Below are 23462 nucleotides of genomic sequence, written 5' to 3'. Positions count from 1 at the left end.
TCAGTTTTAGGGAGATAAGCTTCCAAATGGCTTTTTTTCTGGAACTCAAGAAATTGGAATGCTCCATAGTTTTATGACCTGAGTGAGAATTGTCAATAGGTTCCCAGTGATGCTGTGGGGCCATACTTAAGATCTGTGTAGCAGCTAGAGGAGCCTCTGTGTTCTTTGAGCCCTGCATTTGGAGAATAACTACGAATTGTTTGTACAGTTGGCTCTAGCATAGAGACTCTTCTTTAAAATTGTTTTCTCTTTCTCACTAGATGCCATGCATTGGAAAGTCCTTCCACATGGAAACTACTGACCATATTGAATGGTGGAGAAAGGAGATTCACAGTAAATTATAAATGAAGAAAACAAGAGTTACAGCCCTATAACTGATACTCCCACAGCTAAAGCTGTGTGGAAGCATGGAGAATGTTGGAGGACTTGCAAAATTTGTTTGGATCTCATTCCTCCTCATTGCTCACATAATTTAGTACTTAATATCCTCGTGATTTCATAGATATATTTTTCTAAATACTTCTTAATTAAGTTGTGTGAATGTGTGTAACTCTGTGAATGTCTCTGTGCATATCTCTCTTTCTATGTATATTTTTCTCTGTCTCTGTGCCTACTTGTGTGTCTCTGTGTGAATGTTTATGTGCATGTCTCACTCTGTATGTCTAAGTTTCTCTGTCTTTCTGTCTCTGTCTGTCTATCTATGCCTCACATCTAAACTCATTTCTTCTCCTTGCTTACCTTCTTCTTCTATTGTTTTTCCTTCTTTGCCTTATCCTTCTCCTCCTTATTCTTTTCTCCTTCGCCTTCTCCTCCTACTCCTGTTTCTTTCTTTCTTCTTCTTCTTCTTCTTCTTCTTCTTCTTCTTCTTCTTCTTCTTCTTCTTCTTCTTCTTCTTCTTCTTCTTCTTCATCTTCTTCTTCTTCTTCTTCTTCTATGCCTTTGACTTTTCCTTCTCTCATTCTTCTTCTCTCCTTCTCTCCTCCTTATTTATCCTTCTCCTTTTCTACTTCTCCAAGTCCTCCTCCTTCCTTTTGCTCTTCCTCTTCCTCTTCTCTTGTTCTTCTTCCTTCTCCTTCTCCTTGTCGTTCTGCTCCACCCATTCCTCTTCCCTTCCTTCTTCTCCTCTTCCTCTCCATATTCTTCTCCTTCTCTTTCTTTTTCTCCTTCTACTTTTTTCTCTATCTCACCCTCCCTCACTCCCTCCTACCCTTACCCTACCCTCCCTGATGCATTCACAGACTCTCCTCCAGTACTACTGGTCATTTGAATTTTGTCTTGCCAAGCTATGAAGACAAGGATGGTCTCCTGAGGCATCCCCTGTTACTGGTCTTTTCCATATGTCTTTTCAATTGTCTTTTCACTGTTTTACAGATTTCTTCTAAGATCATTTTACCCCACCCCACCTCCATGCCTTGATTTCTTCTGGTGGGAGTCTCCAGAGTTTCAAACTCACATCCTCTCTGATGGTGTTCTGCCTGAGAAACCACAAAATCTGGAGGCTAGAGTTAAATTTGATCATTGAGCTTGGGGCATTGTGCTATGTACCAAGTGCCTGGTCTCCAGTCATGCTGAAGTCCTTAAACCTGATGAAACCTAATGGGTCGTAATTTTCACCTACATGGGAAGGAAGGCATTTCCTCCGTATTTCTGGAACCCTGGCTCCTGGTGAATTTACCATACCCACAAGCACTCCCGCCCTGCAGTGGCTAATGGCTAGCAGTCACATACAAAATGACCAAAGGTTCTGATTTTCAGGTTAGATAACTTCTAGTTACCTAGCAACAGCAAGATAACAAGCCCAATATATGAGAGGCTACTTGGCCCTACATCAGTCTCTCATTCTCTCTCTCTCTCTCTCTCTCTCTCTCTCTCTCTCTCTAACTTTTACAATCCTTACTCTCTGTAAACTTTTACCTCTTTCTCTAAGCGTTCAACTTTCTTACTCTCTAACTTGCTTTCTGTCTTTCCTTCTATGTCTTTCCCCATCTCTCCTTTTGGCCATAGCAAGTCTAACAATCTTTTTACTCTTTTTTTTCTCCTTGCTGTCTAAAATAAAGCTCTAAAATATTAGACTGTCTATGTTTTTTAGGCCCAATATGGGATGCCAGAGACAAAGAATCTGGTACCATTGTCTTCCCCTAGTTCACCCCCATCCGTGTAGTTTCAGTGGATTTACACAGCCAGATGCACAATCAGGTATGCATGGTAATTATCCTTCACTCCTCCCATGTCAGCCTTCACAGAGCACAGAACCTTCTGCCGCCCATGTTCTCTCTCACTTCACCAACTTGCCCTACACCCACAGTTTCACACTGGACACTTAACATTACTACAAATTATTAAAATGTAACTGCATTTAAATTTAAAAATCATCTCCTCATTTGAGTTGGTAACAATCCAATGCTTAACAGATATTTGTTAGTAGTGCTTGCCTGTTGACATTGATACTTCTTATTACTTCTGGTTCTATGTGATTTTTTTTTCAAGCAAGATGAGGACTTGAACAATTTCTGAAATCATGTCTTTGGACTCACAGCACTTACGTGATGTAGTTCTAGTTTCCCAGAGACTTCCAGTATCTGTGATGAGCCATGAACTTGGAACATCTGCAGCATGACCCAGAGTTTCATTGGGCTGAGCAGAGAGATCTCAAGATTTGATTGCTTTCTCTGTCCAAAGTATATATATACGATTAAATTACAACTGCATAGTGGTTTTTATTACTCTGTGTTATTATCATTTCAAATCCTCTTATTTCTTGGCTGAGTTGCTAAATGATACCTTGTTCTGTGAACCAGCTGCCATTTTTGTTCTAAAACGATTTGATGGATCTTTTCAGCTTTCCTAGTTCCATTTACTGAGAAAGGTAGCTTCTCTCTGAGGTTATGGTCTCAGAAGTTGTTGGATGTTTCAAACCCTTCCCTGGAATGTCTGGGACTCTGCAAAAAAGGAATTAAGAATTTTGAAACAAAAGTGAGGAACTACTTGGTGTCTTCTTCTTGTCCTGTGAAAATTCTGAGATCCATTCTTACAACTGGAAATATTCAAACACATTAAAATTATTCTACAATGAGAAAATCAACTGCATTATAATCCTGATACTTACTGACACATGAGTTATAAGGATGTTCTTTATTAAAAAATCAATTAGTTCTTACACTCTTTATTTCGATCTAGAACACATTTTCCCCCTTTTAACAGCTGAAAAATCTATTTTACTTCAATTTCATTTTTAAAAATCCGTATTATTTTAAAAATTTTAGTGGTAATTGTAATAAGTATCTATAAAGTGTTGCAGATGGATCATGCCTCCTCTTTATGTGGCTAATGGAAGGTTATTTTAAAAAATTCTTCCTAATGAACATCTATTCTTGTTGTTGTTTTTGTTGTTGTTGTTATTGATGTTGTTAGATGTTATTACTTGACTTCAGGAATGTTTAATGCTAATGAGGTTCTTATTGTTCTCCAGATGTCTCCTTTCACCCTCCCAATATATATAATATAAATATATATATATGTTTGTAAAAATGTGGTGAGTCCCTGTATGCACATTATCAAATGTTTCTGATTCAACTTGTGCACAAAGCAATCTACATTTTGTCTTTTTACATTGGTGTTCTTTTGCAGGGAAATGAAATACCAAAGCCTATCTGAAAGTAAGGATTTTTCAAAAGTCTCATTTCCTTGGGAATTCTAAATAAAAGTTTATATTCATTATGGAGAATGTATTATGAGCTTGTCAAGAGCATTTGAATATGAATTTCTTTCCTGTTATGTTTATTTTTCTTTGGTGATTTGAAGTGGAAGCTACTCACAGGAAAAAAAAAGAGAGGTATCTAAAACTACTTCTCATTATCTCACTTTCTTTAAATTGAGATTTCTGATGTTGAAGAGGAATGAAGTGAGTGTGCAGATTTTGTCCACATAACTCCTAAAAGAAAGAGCAATAGTCATGTTCCACAAACACATGTATTCAACACCCCAATTAAATTGCATGGGTACTGGCTGAATCTAAAGTCCCTGTAAATGAATGTGTGTGTGTGTGTGTGTGTGTGTGTGTGTGTGTGTGTGTGTGTGTGTGAATGTTTCCATGTGTGTGTGTGTCTGTGACTCAGTATATCTAGGTGTATATGTACATGTGTGTGTTAGGATTATATTGCTGTAAACAGACACACTTATCAATGCATGTTTTATTAGAAAACCATTTAATTGGGGCTGGCTTACAGGTTCAGAAGTTCAGTCCATTATCATCAAGGTAAGAATATGTCAGGATCCAGGCAGGCATGGTTCATTTGGAGCTGAGAGTTCTATAACTTCATCTGATAGCTGCTTGGAAATGAATAGCTTCCAGGCAGTAGGCAGAGGGCCTGAAAAGTCTGTTCCCACAAAACACCAAATGTGTTTTTGAGTGTTTATGTGAGTATTAGTATGGGTTTTATTGCCATGAAGTGTCACCAGGATCATAGTAAATCTTGAACACTTTGTAACTTCTTTTCAGAGGTTTACTCCATTATTGTCATGGCTGGAAACATGGTAGCCTTCAGACAGACAAAGTGCTGGAGAAGGAGATGAGTTTTAGGTCTTGATATACAGGAAGCAGATGGAGACTGTGTCAAACTGGGGATTGCTTAAGGACAGCAGACCTCCAAGCCTACCACCACATTGTTACATTTCTTCCAACAAGATCACACCAACTCAACAAAGACACATCTCCATCAGTGTCCCAACTACTCCACCAATGTCACACCTCATGAAACTATTTCACACTTCCTGAGAGTGCCACACCTATTGGCACTATTTATTTGGGCCCATTAACATTATTCTTAAAACTGTTCAATGGACAAAAGGTAACTTTAATGAAAGAAATAAAGAATGTTTCAAAAAATAAACAGGAGTATGTATGTCTTGGTTACTGTTCTATGCTGTGAGAGACATCATGACCAAACAAACTTATAAGAGGAAACATTTAATTGTGGTCTTAGAGTTCCAGAGGGCAAGTCCAGGATATCATGGTAGACACCATGGCAACACAGAGGCAAAACATGTAGAGCAGTAGTTGAGAGCGAACAACTTATGATGGAGATGGCAGAGAGTAATGAAAGAGGGAGAGAGAGAGAGAGAGAGAGAGAGAGAGAGAGAAAGAGAGAAAGAGAGAGAGATAGAGAGAGTCTGATGGGTTTTTGATATTTCAAGGCTCTGTGACAAATCTCCTTTAATAATAAAACAACTCCTAATTCATTCTAAACAGCCCATCACCCGGAAAACTAACACATTTGAACGTGTGATCATCTGTGGCACACAATTATTCAAACGAATAAAGGAATGAAAAAGAAAATGAAATCAACTAATAAGTGGCCATGACACTTGGTAGTATAGTTTATATCATTACTTTTCATTTCTCTCAGGTTAGGGTTATTTGCATAACATATTTCTGATCAGCAATCATTCTCAAATAATCCAAAGGCATCCTAACCCCACCACACACACACACACACACACACACACACACACACATTTCTACTTGATTAACGATATTGGCATTTCTTATTTTTATGGAAACATATCCCTTATTCCTGATTTAGTTCAAATCGTGGGAAATGTTGATGTATAATTAATTCCTATTCATAATGGGATAATACAGAAGTCAACAATATTGAATCCATTGTTCCTTGGAGCTGAAGATTTTCCATCGATTTAGTAAAATATAAATATGATTTTAAAAGAAGGCAACACCCTGAAAAAGTCTTATTTTCATCTTTTCATTATTTACAGACCATTCTCTGGTATAAATAGGAATCTAGATGAAGAAAGGTGTTTAAAGTCACTGACACACACACTTAACTTAGGTTTCCTTTGCACAGGAAGAAGATATATCAATCCTCTATATATGGAGAGTTTCTCCAGGACCATTAATATATAAAAGTCTTCAGGTCTCTAGGTTAAAACAACATTGCTTTTGCCTATAATTTATGCAAAGTAACCTCTTTTATACAGTTATCATATTGATGTGTGTATGCATACAGAATTATACAGGTAAGTCCAGAGGATAGGGAAGGGTATACTGTTTTCTGCTACTTCACTCCCTAATTTTCCCCTTGTGACAGGGTTTCTTGCTGAGCTAGGAGTGGTGGCTGACATTCAGGAAGCCACAGTCATTCTTCTGTCTCTGCCACTCCAATACCTAAGCACTGGTGTTTAGGTGAATGTTTGACCAAACACTTGGCTTTACCACTGGGCCATCTCCCTAGATTCTTCTTTATTTTAAATAACCTCTGGATGACTTTTGCCCTCAATGTAATGAAACTGCTCTATAAGAATTTGTTATTTAGAAGATGGCAATATAAGTGGTCTGTGTGTGTTCAGTACATGGTATATTAAGAACTACTTTCCTTAATACCTTGAGAATTGCATACAAATATTTTGATGGAATTTACTTTCCAATTATTTTAGTAACTCCTCCCAGAACAAAACCTGGCCCACTCCCACCTAACTCCTCCTGCCAACTTCATATCTCGTCTTCTCCCCTTTGTTACAACCCATTCAAATCATTTGTGTTTCCCATAAACTCTTAGACATCTGGCTTCCAGTAGAGCATGAACAATCTATAATCTTCAAAGTCAATACCTTTGATGAAAACTTACTATTCATCCTTCATCAACTTTCTATACCTTATCAGATAGCGATAAGGGATAGTGAGCCTTCCCATTCAGTGATGGAAGACAGAATGTCCTGATTTTGTGCAGAAAGACACAGTTTTTCTCTTACCTCTGTGCCTTACAAGATTTTCATTTTCTTCCTTGAGGATTTCTAAGTTTCAGCTCCTCTACTTCTTGCCTCTTTCTGTGAGTATTTGTGAATATGCATGTGTGTCTATATTACAGATGTCTCAGTATATATACAACTCAACTCATAGTGGGATTTTGCAATTAACTGCTGGCACTATCTCACACTAGACCATATTCCTTAATGCAGACTTGGTGTGGGTAAGTACCAGAAAGGAACTAGAGATTGATAGATATCTTCAGAGTTAGTTGTAGTATAGGTGAAGTTTAGACTTCTGACCTTACATTCTGGCTAGCCCCTATGGGTTTAAGATGCATGGATAAGGGATCAAGATCCTGAACTTGGATTGCATTTTTCTCCTTTTTGAACAAAACAGAGATATCCTTGAAGAGATAGATGGATCTTATCACTTTGTTTCAAATAAAGAATTCTGTGGTTAAATTGTTTTGAAATGTCAGTCATGGGTCTTAGATGAAGGCTTTGGTCCACAGTACAATGTTCATAGGTAGTACAATATGCACTCTGAAAAGTGATTGGAACCTGAGGGCTTTAATCAATGAGTTAATCAATCAATGGATATACAAGGAATGGGTAAGAAACTTGTAAATGAACGCGGTCATTTGGACATGTCTTCAAAGCTGTTTATTGTCTTTGGTCCCTTCTTGTGTTAATGCTGACTAGCTGCCAATAATTTGAACAATTGTGCTGCTTCATGCCCCTTTCATATTCATGTGATCATGGATCCTTCTTTCATTTGTGATAGTAACATGTCAGGTTCAGAGGAAACATTGCTTAATTCTTTAATTTTTTTTTCTAGAAACGGCATGCTAAGTGTAGAACTAATGTTACCTAGTTGTTGTAGTTGGAATATTCAGCCATGGTATCTGTTGTCTTTGAGACTCAAGAACTTTGCTGCTACCCACACCACTGGTCTTTCTTCTGAATTCACTATTGTATTTTAGTAGATTTCAATATCATATGAAGTACCAGAAAATGAGTGAAAAATGACAGTGGTGAAATGTGTTTAGAATCATTAAATTACACACTTAAAAATAAATAAATCAATGGATTTATTTAGTATATAAATCAAACTCCAATAAAACTTCTGAAAAGGCTTAACCAAATGTGATGCTTCTCATGTGAGTTGTTATTTGTCATAGCACCTGTGATTTAGCTGTTAATAGTACTGGGTTTTATTACTTATGAATCAGACACCAATACATCCATGAAGGGGTTACACTCCATTCCCTCAGGAGAAAGAAATCAATTAAAAGTCATTGGATTTCTTGATGAGAATTTTTCTGGTCAAAGCTGAGTTGGCAGGAAGTTGGACAGACTGGGGTGTCTCCCAGAAAGTGTAACACAAATTAGAATGTAGGTGTTGTGAGGCTATAAGGCATATTCACTACTTGTCACCTATTATTGAGTATTCTTGCTGTTGGAGGTACTTACCCTTCACTTCTGCCATGGAGGGAAGTGGGTCTACACCTAGGCAGAATGAGGAGATTGTGATGAGTAATGTTTGTGTGGGTTATGGAGCAGGATAAACCTTAATGTGCTGGGATTTTATTTATCTCCAACTTGACAATCTAGCGTCACCTTAGGAGAGAGAACAATTGAAGAATTGTCTCTATTCACTTGGTTTTTGGGTAAGTCTATGGGACATTTTCTTCATTGATGGTCGATGTGTGAGGGTAGGCAACTGTGGGTAAGCTCATCAGTAGTCATTTATAAAAGGAAAGCTTTTACTCTGTATTTAAAATAAAATATTCGATCAAGCCACATGATTTTTGGTGGTTTGAATAAGAATATACCCTATAGATTCATATATATGGATATTTAGTCACCAGGGATTGGCAGTGTGTTTAAGGATTAGAAGGAATGAGATAAGATGTGGCTTCATTGGAGGAAGTGGTTGTGTCAATAAGGGTGGTCTTTGAGTTTTCAAGAAACCAATGTAATGGCAGAATATCTGTTTCTGTCTAAGGATCAATAGTTCTCTATTGCTCCAGTGCTGCGGTCACTGACTTGATGTTTGACTAAACTTCTGTAAGTGTAATAAAGCCCCCAGTTAATGCTTTGTTTCATAATAGTTGTTTTATCCATGATGTCTCTTCACAGCAATAGAACAATGACTAAGATAGGGTCAAGCAATAAGCACTCTTTCCTGGTAATGCTTCAAGTTCCTGTTTTGCCTTCCTTGGTAATAGTCTGTAACATGTAAGCTAATAACCCTTATATTCCCACGTTATGTTTGATGTTAGTATTCTTCAGTGTGAGAAAGAAGCAAACTAGAACAGTTGCATGTCATTATATACATGAGAATATCTTACCTTTAAATTAAAATAAAATATCTACACATTATTTGTCCTTATAGGATAAGTGACAGTGGTAGTATTAGATATTTTGTTCCTCTAAGAAATTGTCTTACTTAAGGTTTCTATTGTTGTAAGAACATACCATGTCCAAAGAGCTAATTCCATAGCAAAAGTTTTATTCAGCTTATATTCCACATTGCTGTTCATCATCAAAGTAGTTTGGAAAGAAACTGAAACAACACAGGTTCCTGGAGCCAGAAGCTCATGCATAGGCCATGGAGTGGTGATGCTTATTGACATGCTCCTTAAGTCTTGCTTCCATAAGGAGCACAAGACTACCACCACAAGGGTGTCCCCACCCACAATGAACTGGGTCCTCTCCCACCAATTAAGAAAATTCCTAAAAGCTTGATCTTAATGAGGCATTTTCTCAACTGAGGCTCCTCCTCTTGCAAGACTCTAGATCTTTTCAAGTTGCTATGAAACCAGTATGGCACTCTGAATGTAGTTGGCCTATGAGGAGGTGTGGCCTTGTAGGAGTGGGTGTGGCCTTTTTGGAGGAAGCATATCACTGTGAGGCTTTAAAGCTCTGCTCAGTGTGGAAGACAACATCCCTGCATGCAGAAGACTCTAAGCTTCCTCTCCACCACTACATATGCCCAGACACTTGCATGTTCACTTCCTTGATGATAGTGGACTGAACCTCTGAAACAGCAATGAAATGTTGAAAAGCCCTAATGAAATGTCTCTAATGAGTTGTCTTAGTCATAGTGGTTTTTCACAGCATTGAAACCCTAATTAAGACATCCAGCTAGCATAGAAACTCTCCCAGATATCAAAATTAATCAACAATAAAGAGTATTTTCAAGTCATTTGGCATTCAAACTTATTCTAGAGAAAAAACACAAATGATTGAGTCCATGACAAGCCTGACTAAAAACAAAAACAAAAAACAATACAAAAACAAACAAACAAAAAACAAACAAACAAACAAAACAAAAACAAACAAAAAAACCTACAACAACAATAAAACCAACCAAACAAACAAACAAAAGAAACACTCAGAGTGCATATGGGACCCATTAAGACCCCCATGAAGCACAGGGGCTACTCAGGAGTAGTGACCAACATATTGGGCAACCTCATAGAGTTTGAAACCCATGAGAACTGGCATAGAAAAGAGATCAGCACATATGCATTGAGTACACCTTCACTGTTTTATGAGAATGAGGTCACACATAAATTTGAGACAGGAATTTCCAGGGAATAGACAGGCTGAAATGGTACATAGTTATGTTGGGAGTCAGATGTTTGGAGGAGAGCCAGGGGAACAGGCTAGTGGTGAGCTTTTTGATGGTCATCTGGGGCACTCAACAGAGACCTCCAAAAGATCACAGGATTCATCCCAGGCAAAGATTGCACAGGGAAAGAACTCAGGATCCACGCCCCACCATATATTATCTCACAGTTTATTCATTTTCTCTTTTAAATTACTCTTTGATCTGATCAGCTGGCTATTTGTTAAGAAACCAAAGAACCTAATGTGGATATGCCCAATTTTAACTATTTGCACAAAATTTCTATTCTTCCTGGGTCTCCTGCTTCACATTTTGAGAACTTTATCTTAGAATTCATTTGTCCCTCAGTGTCCTCTAGTCCTTTGTGTGTCCTTTATTGTTTTTAAAGGTCACCATCAATTTAATCTTTCTTAACTTCTACCTGGTCTCTTTTCTGCATGTTAATATTGGATTTCTTAAAAAGATATCTTAATGGGAATAGATGACCATGTTGTCAAGAGCACTACTGTACCGCAAAAAAACTGGATTTTTTTTCTTGAATTCATATCCAATGGTTAACAATCAGCTTTAATGCCAGCTCTATGGGATCTGACAACTCATGTCTCTGTGGTCACCTATACTCTCAAGCTCATGCCCTACTCCCACCCATATAAATAAAGATAATAAATCTTAAAATGAGAGACAAGTTTCATTTGGTTTCATTATTCAAATGAAACCTTATTTTGTCTGATTTCTGAATCTCTTTGGATCAGTTTTCTGGGTTGCACTTTGTGTAACAAGGCCACATTCCTTTTATCTATCACTCTTTCCCCAACTTGTTGTTTCTCCCTCAGACTTCATACCAGAGATTCTATCTATGTCCTGTCTTTCGCTGCTTCTTCCTAAAAATCCATTTTTTGCTGCCATCCCTGCTCCTCTAAGTCATATCTCCAATTCCTTGCTCACTATGCAGACCACAGAATCTAAGTCCTGTCCATTTTAGCCTGTGTGATATTAGATGTATGCACTGTTCACAGCCTGCGTTGCAACTTTCATCTTCCTTTGATGTTCTTTCTACCATAGTCAATCTCTTCCAACAAAGTGTTCACTAAAAGCATGTCATGTCACACGTATTAATTTTTAGAACAAAACAAATTTTATTGACAAAGATACTGAGGTTGTCAAAGACCCATAGGTACCCAACACAGGAAAACAAACATTTTTTTTCAATCCTATAAGTTTACATTTCTGTACTTTGTGATTTTTTTCAATTTAAGTGATATTTGACACCAGAGTATAGACATAGATATGGAGGTCACCGAGAAATTTGATAAAGTACACAGTAGGATTGGCTAGAACTTTGTAAACAACCTTTCCGAACTTTTTGGATCCATCATCTCTGGTGTACTGCACCCAGGAACCTATTAAGAAGTCATTGTCATCACCTGATCTCGCCTCAGCCAGAGGGGTCTCTGGAATGATGTGGAGGTTACCTTCCTTGTAGTCATCCAGGAGCTGATAGACGTAGAGGACCGGATCCTTCTTGTAGGAAATGTAAAAATAGTCCTGTAAGAATGGCACCTGGGCTAGCACCATCCCACTCCAGTTGTCCTCAGAGCCATCTTTCCCCTCAAATTTGTGTTGTACCTCTCTGCCAACCAGTGCGCCTGCGAGGTGGACATCCCTCACCTGAGGAAAAACTACTTTGTGAGGCAAGACCTTAAGATTTAAAATCCTCTCATCGCTGTGGAGCTCCTGTCCGTAGACACTGTCAATTCTGTCATACTTCACCAAATAAAGAGAAGGGTTTGTTGGCAGTTGACCTAGAATGATGGCCTTCCAATGGGTGACAGGCTCATTACCTTCCTTCCACCCGTGAGAAATTCTGCAGCCAACAATATTCCCCAGGGCCTGGGAAGAAGGCTTCCTCCTACTCTTCTTCTTGAGTGATGTCATGCTCAGACTCTTCAGATGTATTGTCTTCTACCTGGCTGTAGACCTGTTGTGGTAGATCACACTGTCTTGTGGCTTCCATTCCCTTCAAATATCATACTTGCCCATTGCCTGGGACTGAAGATCTTGCCCATTTAAACCAGACACAATGCTGTTGCCTCTGTCATATATATGAATTCCTGATGGGCAATGGTTATGGGTTGGGAGTGAATGCTGGACCAAGACTCTTCTCTAAGAGAACTTCTGAGCAGGTGAAGAAGATTATGCTAAACAGTTTTGAGCTCCTAAAATTAATTTTATAAAAATAAGAAGTTAATAAGTCAGCCATGGTGGTACACGCATTTAATCCCAGAACTCAGAAGGCAAGGACAGGCAGATTTCTAAATTAGAGACCAGCCTGGTCTACAAAGTGAGTTCCAGGGCAGTCAGTGCTATAGAGAGGAACCCTGTCTCAACAACAACAACAACAACAACATCAAGTAAAAGAAAACAAACGAAAATCAAACGAAAAACAAACAAAAGAGAAATTCAAACAAAAAATAACAAAACAAACAATCAAATGGAGAAGTTAATAGGAAGTGGTAGTGACCCATAACTTTAATCATAGTACTCAAGAGGCAGAGTGAGGCAGACCTTAGTGAGAGAAAGACTAGTCTGGTCTACACAGTGAGTTTCCTGACAGCCAAATCTAAACATACAGAAACTCAAATAAAATTAACCAAGCAAGCAAACAAACAAACAAAGAAACAAAGAAACAAGGGAAACAAGGAAATAAAAATAGTGTAATTAACAAGTAATTCTCTAGAGCTCAGAATAACATACTCAGATCAACATTTATTTCTTCAGACCTGAGTAAATTTGTCTCTGATGAGGATCCTCTCCTTGAATTTCTATGTCAATTTAGGTGGTGCTATGACAATTACCCCCAATGATCAAGAAGAAGAGAAAAAAAAAAAGGCCAGAGGGGTCACCATGATTCTCTTGTACGCGTAAGCTCTGAGCTAAGTTCTTGCATTCACAAATATCTTCCCAGGGACACAGCACACCACTGTTCTTCTTTATTGTTTCTCCTGACCCAGCTTCAGAATTATTCGATGAAGCCATTGCATCACTGAACTCAAGAACAACTCAAAAAGTCGAGGCAATATCAGCCTTTTATAACTAATAACTTCTAACATGCACATGGACAAACAGGAGCTTTGGCATTTTAGTGGAATTGTGATCTAGATATGGTTAGCAAGGATAATAAATTCAGGAGATAAACTAACCTAGACCATTCATCTCCCTTGCTAATAAACATGGGGAAAGTAGAATGTACAGTAACTCACTGTAGGAGAGAAAATTTTTAGCTTTCTGTAGCTATGAGGGTCCCAATTACTTCATAAATGTACTTACCCATAGAAAAATATCCTAGTCGTCAAGATCTCCTGATACAGACCAGGCACCAAAAGCCTGTGGGAAAAAAATGACCTGGCTTTGACACACCACTGTGAAGATAGTGAACTCACCTTGAATGGATTCTAGCGCCTCCAATGGAATAGATGCGCAACCTCCAGCCAGTGCTCTGTGACATCACCCTAGTTCAGCTTACATCATAGAACCCCTCTCAGGCTGTTTCCTTCCCTAGTTACACTCAGAAACATTCAGCATCTCGAATTTACCTTTTCATATGGCCTCCTAGAAATAATAAATGAAATCCCAACTGAAAGGCCTGATGATCTGAGTAATATTCTGCCAAAGAATTACACCCTTGCATGGTTTTTATTGTTTGGTTGTTGAATTTTTATTTATTTGTTTGGTTTGTGTTTTGTTTTGTTTCATTTTTGTTTTTATTTTCGTTCTGAGAAAGTCTTCGGTTTCCGCCTTGACAACATCCATGGTGGTTATTTTTCATGTTCCAACCTTTCCCTTGGTTATCTTTAAGCTGTGCTTCTTATCATAAATATTGCCAGATTCTTTGAGGCAGCACACTGGATAGCACACCAATTTTCACTTTATGAAAACCCACAGTTAGAGGAGGACTATTTTTATGCAAACAAACCTGGAATTTGACAGGGTTAAATGACATGTATTGAAACCAATGGCAATCATGAATTATGGATTCTTTGGAAAGTAAGAGGACAACATAGATCTTGGGCATGCTTACAAAGTTGTGATAAAATTAAAAAAAAAAAACCTGATATCTCCCAGTCATATTTTAAAGGTTTTTAAAATTTACCAGCACTTCTGATTATAAGTAATTTCATATATTAAATGCAGTAAAACAGGATGAAATAGATGAGGTAATTTTACTTTTGAAATATGTGTAGACAGAATACTGGACACAGGTATGTATAAAATTTACTTACAAATTAGAGGACACTTTAATTGTTCATGGCACATAGATCTTCAGTTCTTCAAAAAAAATCCTTTTCAGTACCTTCCACGGTCCCCACCGTACCCTGTACATCATCTTCATAGGATATGACACTATCCATAGAGAGCTAGATCCTTCAACAACAGTCATCAAAAAAAAAATCATTCCTTAAGGTGTGGCCACAGGCCAATGTGATGGAGGATCTTTATCTGAGATTCTATCTTCCCAGGTTGATTTAAGTTCACAAAAAAAAAAAATCTAATAAGGACCACTACATATCCATATCATCAATATTGATTGCCTCACTGTATGAAACATACATGCTATGGAGTGAATTAAGATGTCAACTACTGGATGAATGCCTTAAAAATGAGAGACAGAAGGAGAGAGAGAGAGAGAGAGAGAGAGAGAGAGAGAGAGAGAGAGAGAGAGAGAGAGAGAGAGAGAGATAAATATATTTCTCATCTATGTGTATTAGTGCAGCGCTTTGTTTTCAAAAAAATGGATGGAATGGTTAAATACTATATATTAGGTTAGACAAGTAAAACTCAAAATGACTATTGTAAAAATATAAATTTAATAAGGGACATTAAAAAATAGGAGGTATTTTGGAAGAGTAAGCGCAGCAGGAGGGGGGAGATCTGATAGCAATGGAGGATAGTGGGGAGGATGAAGATGGTAAAAGGACACTGTAAACCTGTGCAAAGGGTCACAGAAAAGGCCTGCGACTTGTACACTTAAAAAAAAACACTGGTATAAAGTAACAGAGTCCAAATAATATTTTGATTAATTTGGGGATTATAGCTTCAAGACACTAAAAAATATATTTGTATTTTTCAACTCACTTGTGGTTCTTGCTATGTTGAACATGATATGGGTGACAGGATATGGTAAGGTGCTTCAAAGTTTGTGTATCATTTATCATCAAATGCACATGTCACTCAGTGAGCTGCAAGGCTATCACAGGGAAGGAGGTATCTAAAGATCTTAAGTGTACATGACGTAGGGAGAATAATGCCTCCACACTACTATAGATGTTGAAATAAACACATGTTTTTCCCAAAAATAATTTTCTGAAGATTAATCCCCAGGTGTGAATTTTAAATAACTGCCTTAAAGTCTGGATTTAAGATTCCTTGAGAATCTTCCAAAACAAAAGGAAATGAAGAATCTTGGTGCTGTAATTGGAGAAACAAGAGAAAAGCAAACAAGAATTCAGCACATAAAAACAGACAGAAGAAGTAGGAATAAAGACATATTTAGGCAAGATGAATAGTGAAGTAGAGATTAGAGCAAGCAGAAAGGACTGAGGAGATAGCTCACTGCTTAGGCCCACTGATTGCTTTTGCACAGGACCAGGGTTCAATTTCTAACACCCACATGGTTGTTCACAACCACCTGCAATTCTAGTTCTAGACGATCTGATGACCTCTTTGGACAACACACACACACACAGACACACACACACGCACACACACATATACTCACCCACAGAGAAAAAAAATATTTTAGAAAACAATTATACAAACAAAAAGGAGTCAAGTATAGTTTTATTCCCCTTTAATACCAGCACTCAGAAGCAGGCTAAACTCTGTAAGTTGAATGACTGACTAGCTAATAGGTGTGTTTTCAGAATTTTATTTTTCTCTTCTTTTTCTTTTTTTTCTTTTTCTTTTTTTTTTTTTGTATTTTAGGACTATTTCAGTATTTGTTTAAAGATTCTAGATTTTTTTTTCTTTTGATTTACTTTTTCTAATGTTTTAGGCTTTTTTCGGGCTTTTTAGTATTTTACAGTTTTCAGGTGTTTTTTTTTTAGAGGAGGGGTTGTGCGGGAGAGTAAAGCCCTTTGTGTTATTTAGAGTTTTAGGGTTTTAATGGTTTTAAATTTGGTAGGTTTTTTGTCCTTATAAGTTTTTTTGTTTGCTTGTTTGTTTGTTTGTTTTGGGTAGGGTTGAGGTTTATTTTTATTTTATTTATTTATTTATTTATTCATTTATTTATTTATTTATTTAAGGTATTTCAGGGTTTTAGGGCTTTTTAGTGTTTATAAATAATTTTAGGATAATTGTAGTTTTTTGTGTGATTTTGTTCTTCTTGTTGTTGTGTTTTGTTTTGTTTTTGTTTCTTTTTATACTTTTAGTGTTTTATAGGGTTTTAGGATTTTGTAAGGGTTTTTTGTTTTCTTGTGTGTGTGTTTGCTTTTTTTTATAGGCTTAGGATTATTTTTTTATCTTAGGATTTTAGTTAATGTTTCAGGGTTTTGTAGGTATTTTGGGGGAGGGTAGGATTGATTTTATAGTCTCAGGATTTTACTTAGGGTTTCAGGGTATTGTAGGTTTTTTGTTGTTGTTGTTTGTTTGTTTGTATGTTTGTTTTTTTGTTTTGCTTTTTTAAGCGGGTTTTCAAGGATTTTATTTTGAGTTTCAGAGTTTTGATGTGTTTTTAGAACTTTTTAAAGGAACTTTTTTTAGGGTTTTACAGTTCTTGTGGGTCTTTTTACTGTTGTTGAGTGAGTTGCCAGGTCACTGCATTGCAATGTAAGCCTGGTCCCAGCAACTTTTCTCATAACACTTGTACAGTACTGCTTTTCAACTTGGCTTTGTTACAAGGTTTAATGAGTGTCTTGGTCTGAATAAGACAACCTCACGTAGGCTTATATGCTTGACTGCTTGATTCCCTGGTTAATGGAAGTGTTTGGGAAGGATTAGGAGGTGTGGCCTTGTTGGAACAGGTGTGATCACTCCTAGTAAGGAGTGATCTTTAAGGTTTCAAAGTCCATACCAGGACTTTGAAACTATGTCTCTGTCTCTGTCTCTGTCTCTGTCTCTGTTTCTCTCTGTCTCTCTCTCTCTCTGTCTCTCTCTCTCTCTCTCTCTCTGTCTGTCTGTCTCTCTCTCTGTCTCTCTCTGTCTCTCCCCCTCACTCTCTCTCCTGGCTGCTTTCAGATCAGGATTCGAAGCTCTCAGCTACCTCTCCGCCACCATGCCTGTCTGCTTCCCACCATGATGATAATGGACTAACCCTTTCAAACTGTGAGCAAGCCCCCAAATAAATGTTTTCTTTTATAAGGAAAAAAAAAGAATTTTAGGGTATTTCTTTATTTTTTAGTTTTGTTTTGTTTTTAATTTAATTAAGGAATTTTTAAAAATTGTTTTAAGCATTTTTTTAATAAGGTTTGGAAAATGATTTTCTTTTCCAGTGTTTTTGGCGATTTTTTAAGGCAGAAGAATTTGTAGTTGTTGGGGTGGTGGTTTTGTATCTTTTCATTTTCTTTTTTTTTTTAATTGCTTTTTTATTGTCTCATTAGGGATCTAGACTTGTAGAGTTTTTGGATTATTTTTTTTAGGGTTTTATAATTTTTTTAGGGTCTTTTTAGAGTTCTTGTGTTTTCTTATTTATAAATTGTAGGGTTTTAAAAATGTTAATTAAGAATTTAAAAAATAGCTTTTTTGGGTCATTTAGTGTTTGTTTAATAATTTTAGGGTTTTTTAGGGTTTTAGGTTTTGCTTTATTGTTTTAGGGTTTTTTTTACGGTTTTTAAATGATTTTAGGGTTGTTCTCAGTGTATTTGGCAAGATTTTTTTTAAGGCTTAGTGTGGCTATTGTTCTTTCCTTGATTGTTTGTTTGTGGTAATTATTTTATGGTTTTTTGGGTCTTTGTAGAGATCTAGAATTTTTTTGTTGATTTTTTTTGTTTGTTTGTTTTTCTTTAGGGTTTTAGGTTCTTTTAGTTTTATTTTTTCAAAAATTTTATGTTTTTTTTGTTTGTTTGTTTGTTTGTTTTAGGGTTTTTATTGTTTATTTAAAGCTTCAAGTTTATTTTCTTTTCTCTTCTTTTTTCTTTTTTATTTTTTAGAGTTTTTAGGGTCTTTAAGGTTCTGTCTCTAAGAACATAGAAACTGAACCTATTGCTTTTAGATTATTTATAAAATGTATTCCATTCTGAAAACAAGAAACACTATAAAGTCATGTTTGTTCATTTGCGTGTATGTCCCCAGGAGCTATAGATTATGTGTGCCTAATGCAGAGCTCTAAATATGTCCTGATCATACAGATTTAATTGTCACATCATGAAAGTTCAAGAACTATACTATAAAGCTATATCTATGTATCCTAGTTTATTCATCTTTCAAACAAATATAGTAGATATGTCACAGAGGGCAGAATTTATTGATCATGATTTCGAAAAAGGACCTCAAAAGTCAGTAAATCAAGTATCTTATACTAGCCAAACTCTACCCATCTATCCAGTTCACTCCTGTAAGAATAATTGCACCTGGGATTTGGTTAATTCTTATTAAATTCTCCAGTTAAAAAGGGTCTTTATTAGCCCCCTTCCAGCTTAGTGAAAAACTCCATTCACTCTCCTTCTGAAAGCAAAAGCATTTTTCTTTCACAGACTATGTTAATTTTACAACATTTGCCCCTGGATGGTTTCCATTTCCACAGTTGTGTTTGCCATGACTCAATATTTCATCTCTCTTCAGACAACTCCTCTCATATACCACAGGATAATACACAAAGGCTCATTTGTGAGTCATGCCAAGAAAGCGGAATGAACTTGTGGGATACAGAAGAGGGAAAGACACAAGAGCAACAGAAGTATCATTAAGCTGGATACTACTCTAGAATACTGCATGCTATTCATGTATCCTGGGGATCCAGAAATTCATCTAGACTGGACCCTATTTATCCATTGGTAGGATGTAGTCTGAAGCTTAGCCTATTAACTGGCAGCTCCCAAAGCTTTGAACTGATCCAATGATTGTTATCTTCCACACAATACCCAGTAGTATCCAAGCTACATTCCCTGTCACAGGCAAAAGCCCGGAAAAAGAAAAGAAAGCACTGTACTGTGTGCTAGGGTAGTGCTCATAGTGTCAATCTGCACTGAATCTATTACCACAACTGCAAAGGTATATGGCACAGGCAATCCAAGGATCACCATGCTTCCCATTTTATCTCTCCAGTCTATATATCCTCTCCCAACTCTACACACTATGCTCCTATTCCTAGGGATCATTTAGAGGTCTCATAAATACTACCATGTATAACCCCGGAAGATGAGAGATGTTTGAAGCACATCAATAGATTTTAAGTCTGACAATTGTTGATGTCATCAAAACAATTTTCTGAGGTGTGCTGTGCTTTTGTCAAATGATGGGGCTAGAATGGCCCTGCCAAGATCTAAAGCAGAAATACTAGTTTTTTGTTTGTTTGTTTGTTTTTCTATTATTATATTGGAACATGTCATCATCAATTGCACTTCCTCAGTCTAAAATAACAGGTGATACTTACAGTTATTTGCTGCCATCTCTAAAGTCTGGGCAAGGCAACTCCTGTGATTCTCCAAGCCTTGCTTCTTACCAGTTCTGTGCTATATGCTGTCAGGATAATGTTCTAAACAGGGAACTCTATGGATATCCAGATTTCAATAGTTTTCCCTTCAAAAGTATAGTAAAAAAATTCCAATTGTACATTTATTTTAGTATTTCTGGTCAACAATTTCCTACTGAAGTGACAGCAATATTTACTATTTTTATATCTTTATACTAACATTATATTTCTGTTTGATGTGTAGGGGACAGGTTTATTTGAGACAGTCCTACATTACTCATGCTGACCTCAAACTTGCTATATAGCTATGGACAGTCAAAGGCCTTGATCCTCTTGCATTCAACTGCCAAGTGCTGGGATTACAGATTACAGTATCATAGCTATTAAAAGATTTTCTATGACTGATAAAAGAGGTGAGGATTTGACTTTAGGATTTCAGTATTTTTCTAATTGTAGTCATAGTTTACATTGAATAGAGTCATTATGTGAAAGGCAACAGAGATTCTGGTCTTTCAGATTTCTACTCATTAGTAGATCAGTTAATACATTTAAATATCTGCTAAAAATGTCATGGCCTACAGGAGAACAGTAGTTTAAGATCTTGCCTAGCGAGGTTTCTGATTTTTAAGAGATTCAGAAAATAGGAGTAGATTTATGAGTTTAACATGAATGAGCATGTCTTATCTAATTTGCCAATGTTATACATAATAATACAAAACATGCATTTTAAGTTTTTAGAATTATTTTCCTAAAAACATATATATATTTATGACCAAATGAGCTAGAATTACTCATAACAAATATTTAATATTATAAAAAGCCTAAATTTTTTTGAAATAAAATGAAACTGATTCTCTTGAATTTATTGTAGTCTGTTATTTTGATAAGTTTTTCTGAGGTTTTTAGAGATCTAAAGACAAAATATTCAGTGTATGTTTTTATGATAATTTTCAAGTAAGTTAGTATACTGAGACTAGGATGGTAAGCCCAATGCCAACACTACAAAGAGGTTCTAGCTTTTGGTATGTAAATGACTACAGTGTTTTTTGCCATGGTATGAAAGGTTTAAATATTGCCTTCATTTGGAGTATTTATTTATTTTTTATCTTTAGTCCCTATCTGTTTCCTGAACTGACTAAAAATGGCAGCTCCCTCCACGTTGTTCTCATGCAGGAAATGATCTCCTGTTTATTTCAAATTGAATACCCTCCAAACAATTAACCAACCAAAAAAAAAAATGGTTAATATGGTAATTGCCTCAGATCTTACTTGGAAACCATTTGATGACTACAATGATTGTTACATTAACGGGGAGACGATCTAAAATAGTTTGGTGATATTATTACACAGGATTATTTTGCCATGGTTGTTAGGAAAGTTGTTTCCATACACTTTTTTTTTTTTTTTTTTTTTTTTTTACTAAATAGGGACTAAGTTTAGGATTTTAAAACTACTTTGCTAGTTTGATTTGGTTTTCTAAAATTAACGACAGAGTCCAGATGACAACAGTAAGTAATCTTTCTCTATCTTTCAACTATACCTGAGGCTGACATATTGTAAAAACTGGTCATCCTCTCTTCATCTCTCAGCAAATGTCTGTCTCTTGGAAATTTATGATCTCGTCTCCATTAAAATTCTTAGTGGTTTTCATTGGTATAGTATGTGACCATACCTCTCTGATTTACAATTCAGTAGGACTTGAACAGAACCAAGGATAGTTAGATAATGAGACTTAATTTAGTTTCAAGTGTCGAACACAAGGCTAGTTTCTCCATTCCTAATTGATACATAGGTATACGAGGTTAATTATAAAGTTACTTACTATACCAACCACTTGTTTTTCTTGTTCTTTATCGAATTTCTCTACACCCACATACAACTTCTGAAACATATTTTTATACTGCTCATATAATTTGTTGTTGATCATGACCCTGTAAAGCAAAGTAATGAAAGCAGTCAAATTTATACAAATAGGAAAAGAACGCTCAAAAAAATTAAATTGTTCTTTTCATACTATAAAAAGAAAAATAGCAGTAAAAAATCATCTAATGGGAAGTAATTGCAGATTTTTTTTCTAAGAGATTATCAGAGAAGTTTTATTTTATGTTTTAGATTTTCAAAATTAAAGTTTACAGACAGACAGATAGATAGATAGATGATAGATAGATAGAAAATAGAGAGGTAGATAGATGATAGATAGATAGATAGATAGGTAGATAGATAGATAGATAGATAGATAGATAGATAGATAGATAGATAGATAGATAGATAGATAGATAGATAGATAGATAGATAGATAGATAGGTAATCTTTTTTAGTAAATTAATTGTATTTCAAAGTAGGGTTTTATTCTGTTCTACCAAATAGAAAGTCTAATTTTTTTTCCTATATTGACTCAGTTAAGACTTAGTGTAAAACATAATTCAATTAAAATATACAAATTGCCTGATTATGTAACTGATTTTTTCTATACTGTTAAACATAATAAACCATAAAGTACATTTCTAAAACTTTGTGCAATACTTCCGTATTTCCACAACAAATGTAAATCAAAATTTAAAGTCTCATTAACATTTACTTAAAGTAGAAAATACTTTTCTGTTACTCGCACCAAGCAAGTGAAAGATCTGTGTGACAAGAACTTCAAGTCTCTGAAGAAAGAAATTGAAAATCTCAGAAAATGGAAAGACCTACCATGCTCATAGATTGGCACAATTAATTCAGTAAAAATGGTGATCTTGCCAAAAGCAATCTATAAATTCAGTGAAATCACAATCAAAATTCAAGCTCAATTATTCATAAAGATAGAAAGAACAATTTACAAAATCATCTGAAATAAAAAAAAAAAATCCAGGATATTGAAAAACTATTCTCAACAATAAAAGAAGTACAGGGGGAAACATCCTCGACCTCAAGCTGTAGAATAGAGCAATAGAGATAAAAATATATGCAAATGATACAAAGACAATGACTTTATTAAATACACAGGCAAATGGAATGATATAAAATATATCATCCTGTGTGAGGTAACCCAATCCCAAAATTACAAACATGGTACACACTCACTGATAAAGGGATACTATTCTAAAAATTCAGAATATCCAAAATGTAATTCACAGACCACATGAAGTTCAAGCAGAAGGAAGATGAGAGTGTGGGTGTTTCAATCCCTCTTAGAATGGGGAACAAAATACTCCTTGGAAAAAAATATGGAGACAAAGTGCAGAGCAGAGACTGAAGGAATAACTATCCATTGTTTGCCCAACCTGTGGATCCATCCCATATACAGACACCAAACCCAGTCACTATTGTGGATACCAACACTTGCTTGCTGACAGGAGCCAAATATGGCTATCTCCTGAGAAGCTCAGCCATTTCTTGGCAAGAAAAGAGGCTGATGCTCACAGACAAATATCAGACTGATCATGGGGTTCCCAG

The 23462-nt window shown here is 36.1% G+C and overlaps 1 protein-coding gene across 1 annotated transcript; it reads right to left on the bottom strand.

Annotated features, from left to right (window-relative positions):
* Positions 1-11511: 11511 nt before the first annotated feature.
* Gm21469 (predicted gene, 21469) lies at positions 11512-13885 on the bottom strand. The gene is made up of 2 exons (NM_001373903.1): positions 13727-13885; positions 11512-12615 (listed from the first exon to the last, which is right to left on the bottom strand). Exon 2 carries the CDS (start codon positions 12332-12334, stop codon positions 11651-11653), a length of 684 nt encoding a protein of 227 aa, NP_001360832.1. The 5' UTR covers positions 12335-12615; positions 13727-13885; the 3' UTR covers positions 11512-11650.
* Positions 13886-23462: the final 9577 nt, after the last annotated feature.

Source organism: Mus musculus, chromosome Y (genome assembly GCF_000001635.26).
Source record: "Mus musculus strain C57BL/6J chromosome Y, GRCm38.p6 C57BL/6J".
Classification (NCBI taxonomy): Eukaryota; Metazoa; Chordata; class Mammalia; order Rodentia; family Muridae; genus Mus; species Mus musculus.
Note: the sequence above shows the minus strand (reverse complement) of the source record. Positions and strands in the feature narration are given on the sequence as shown.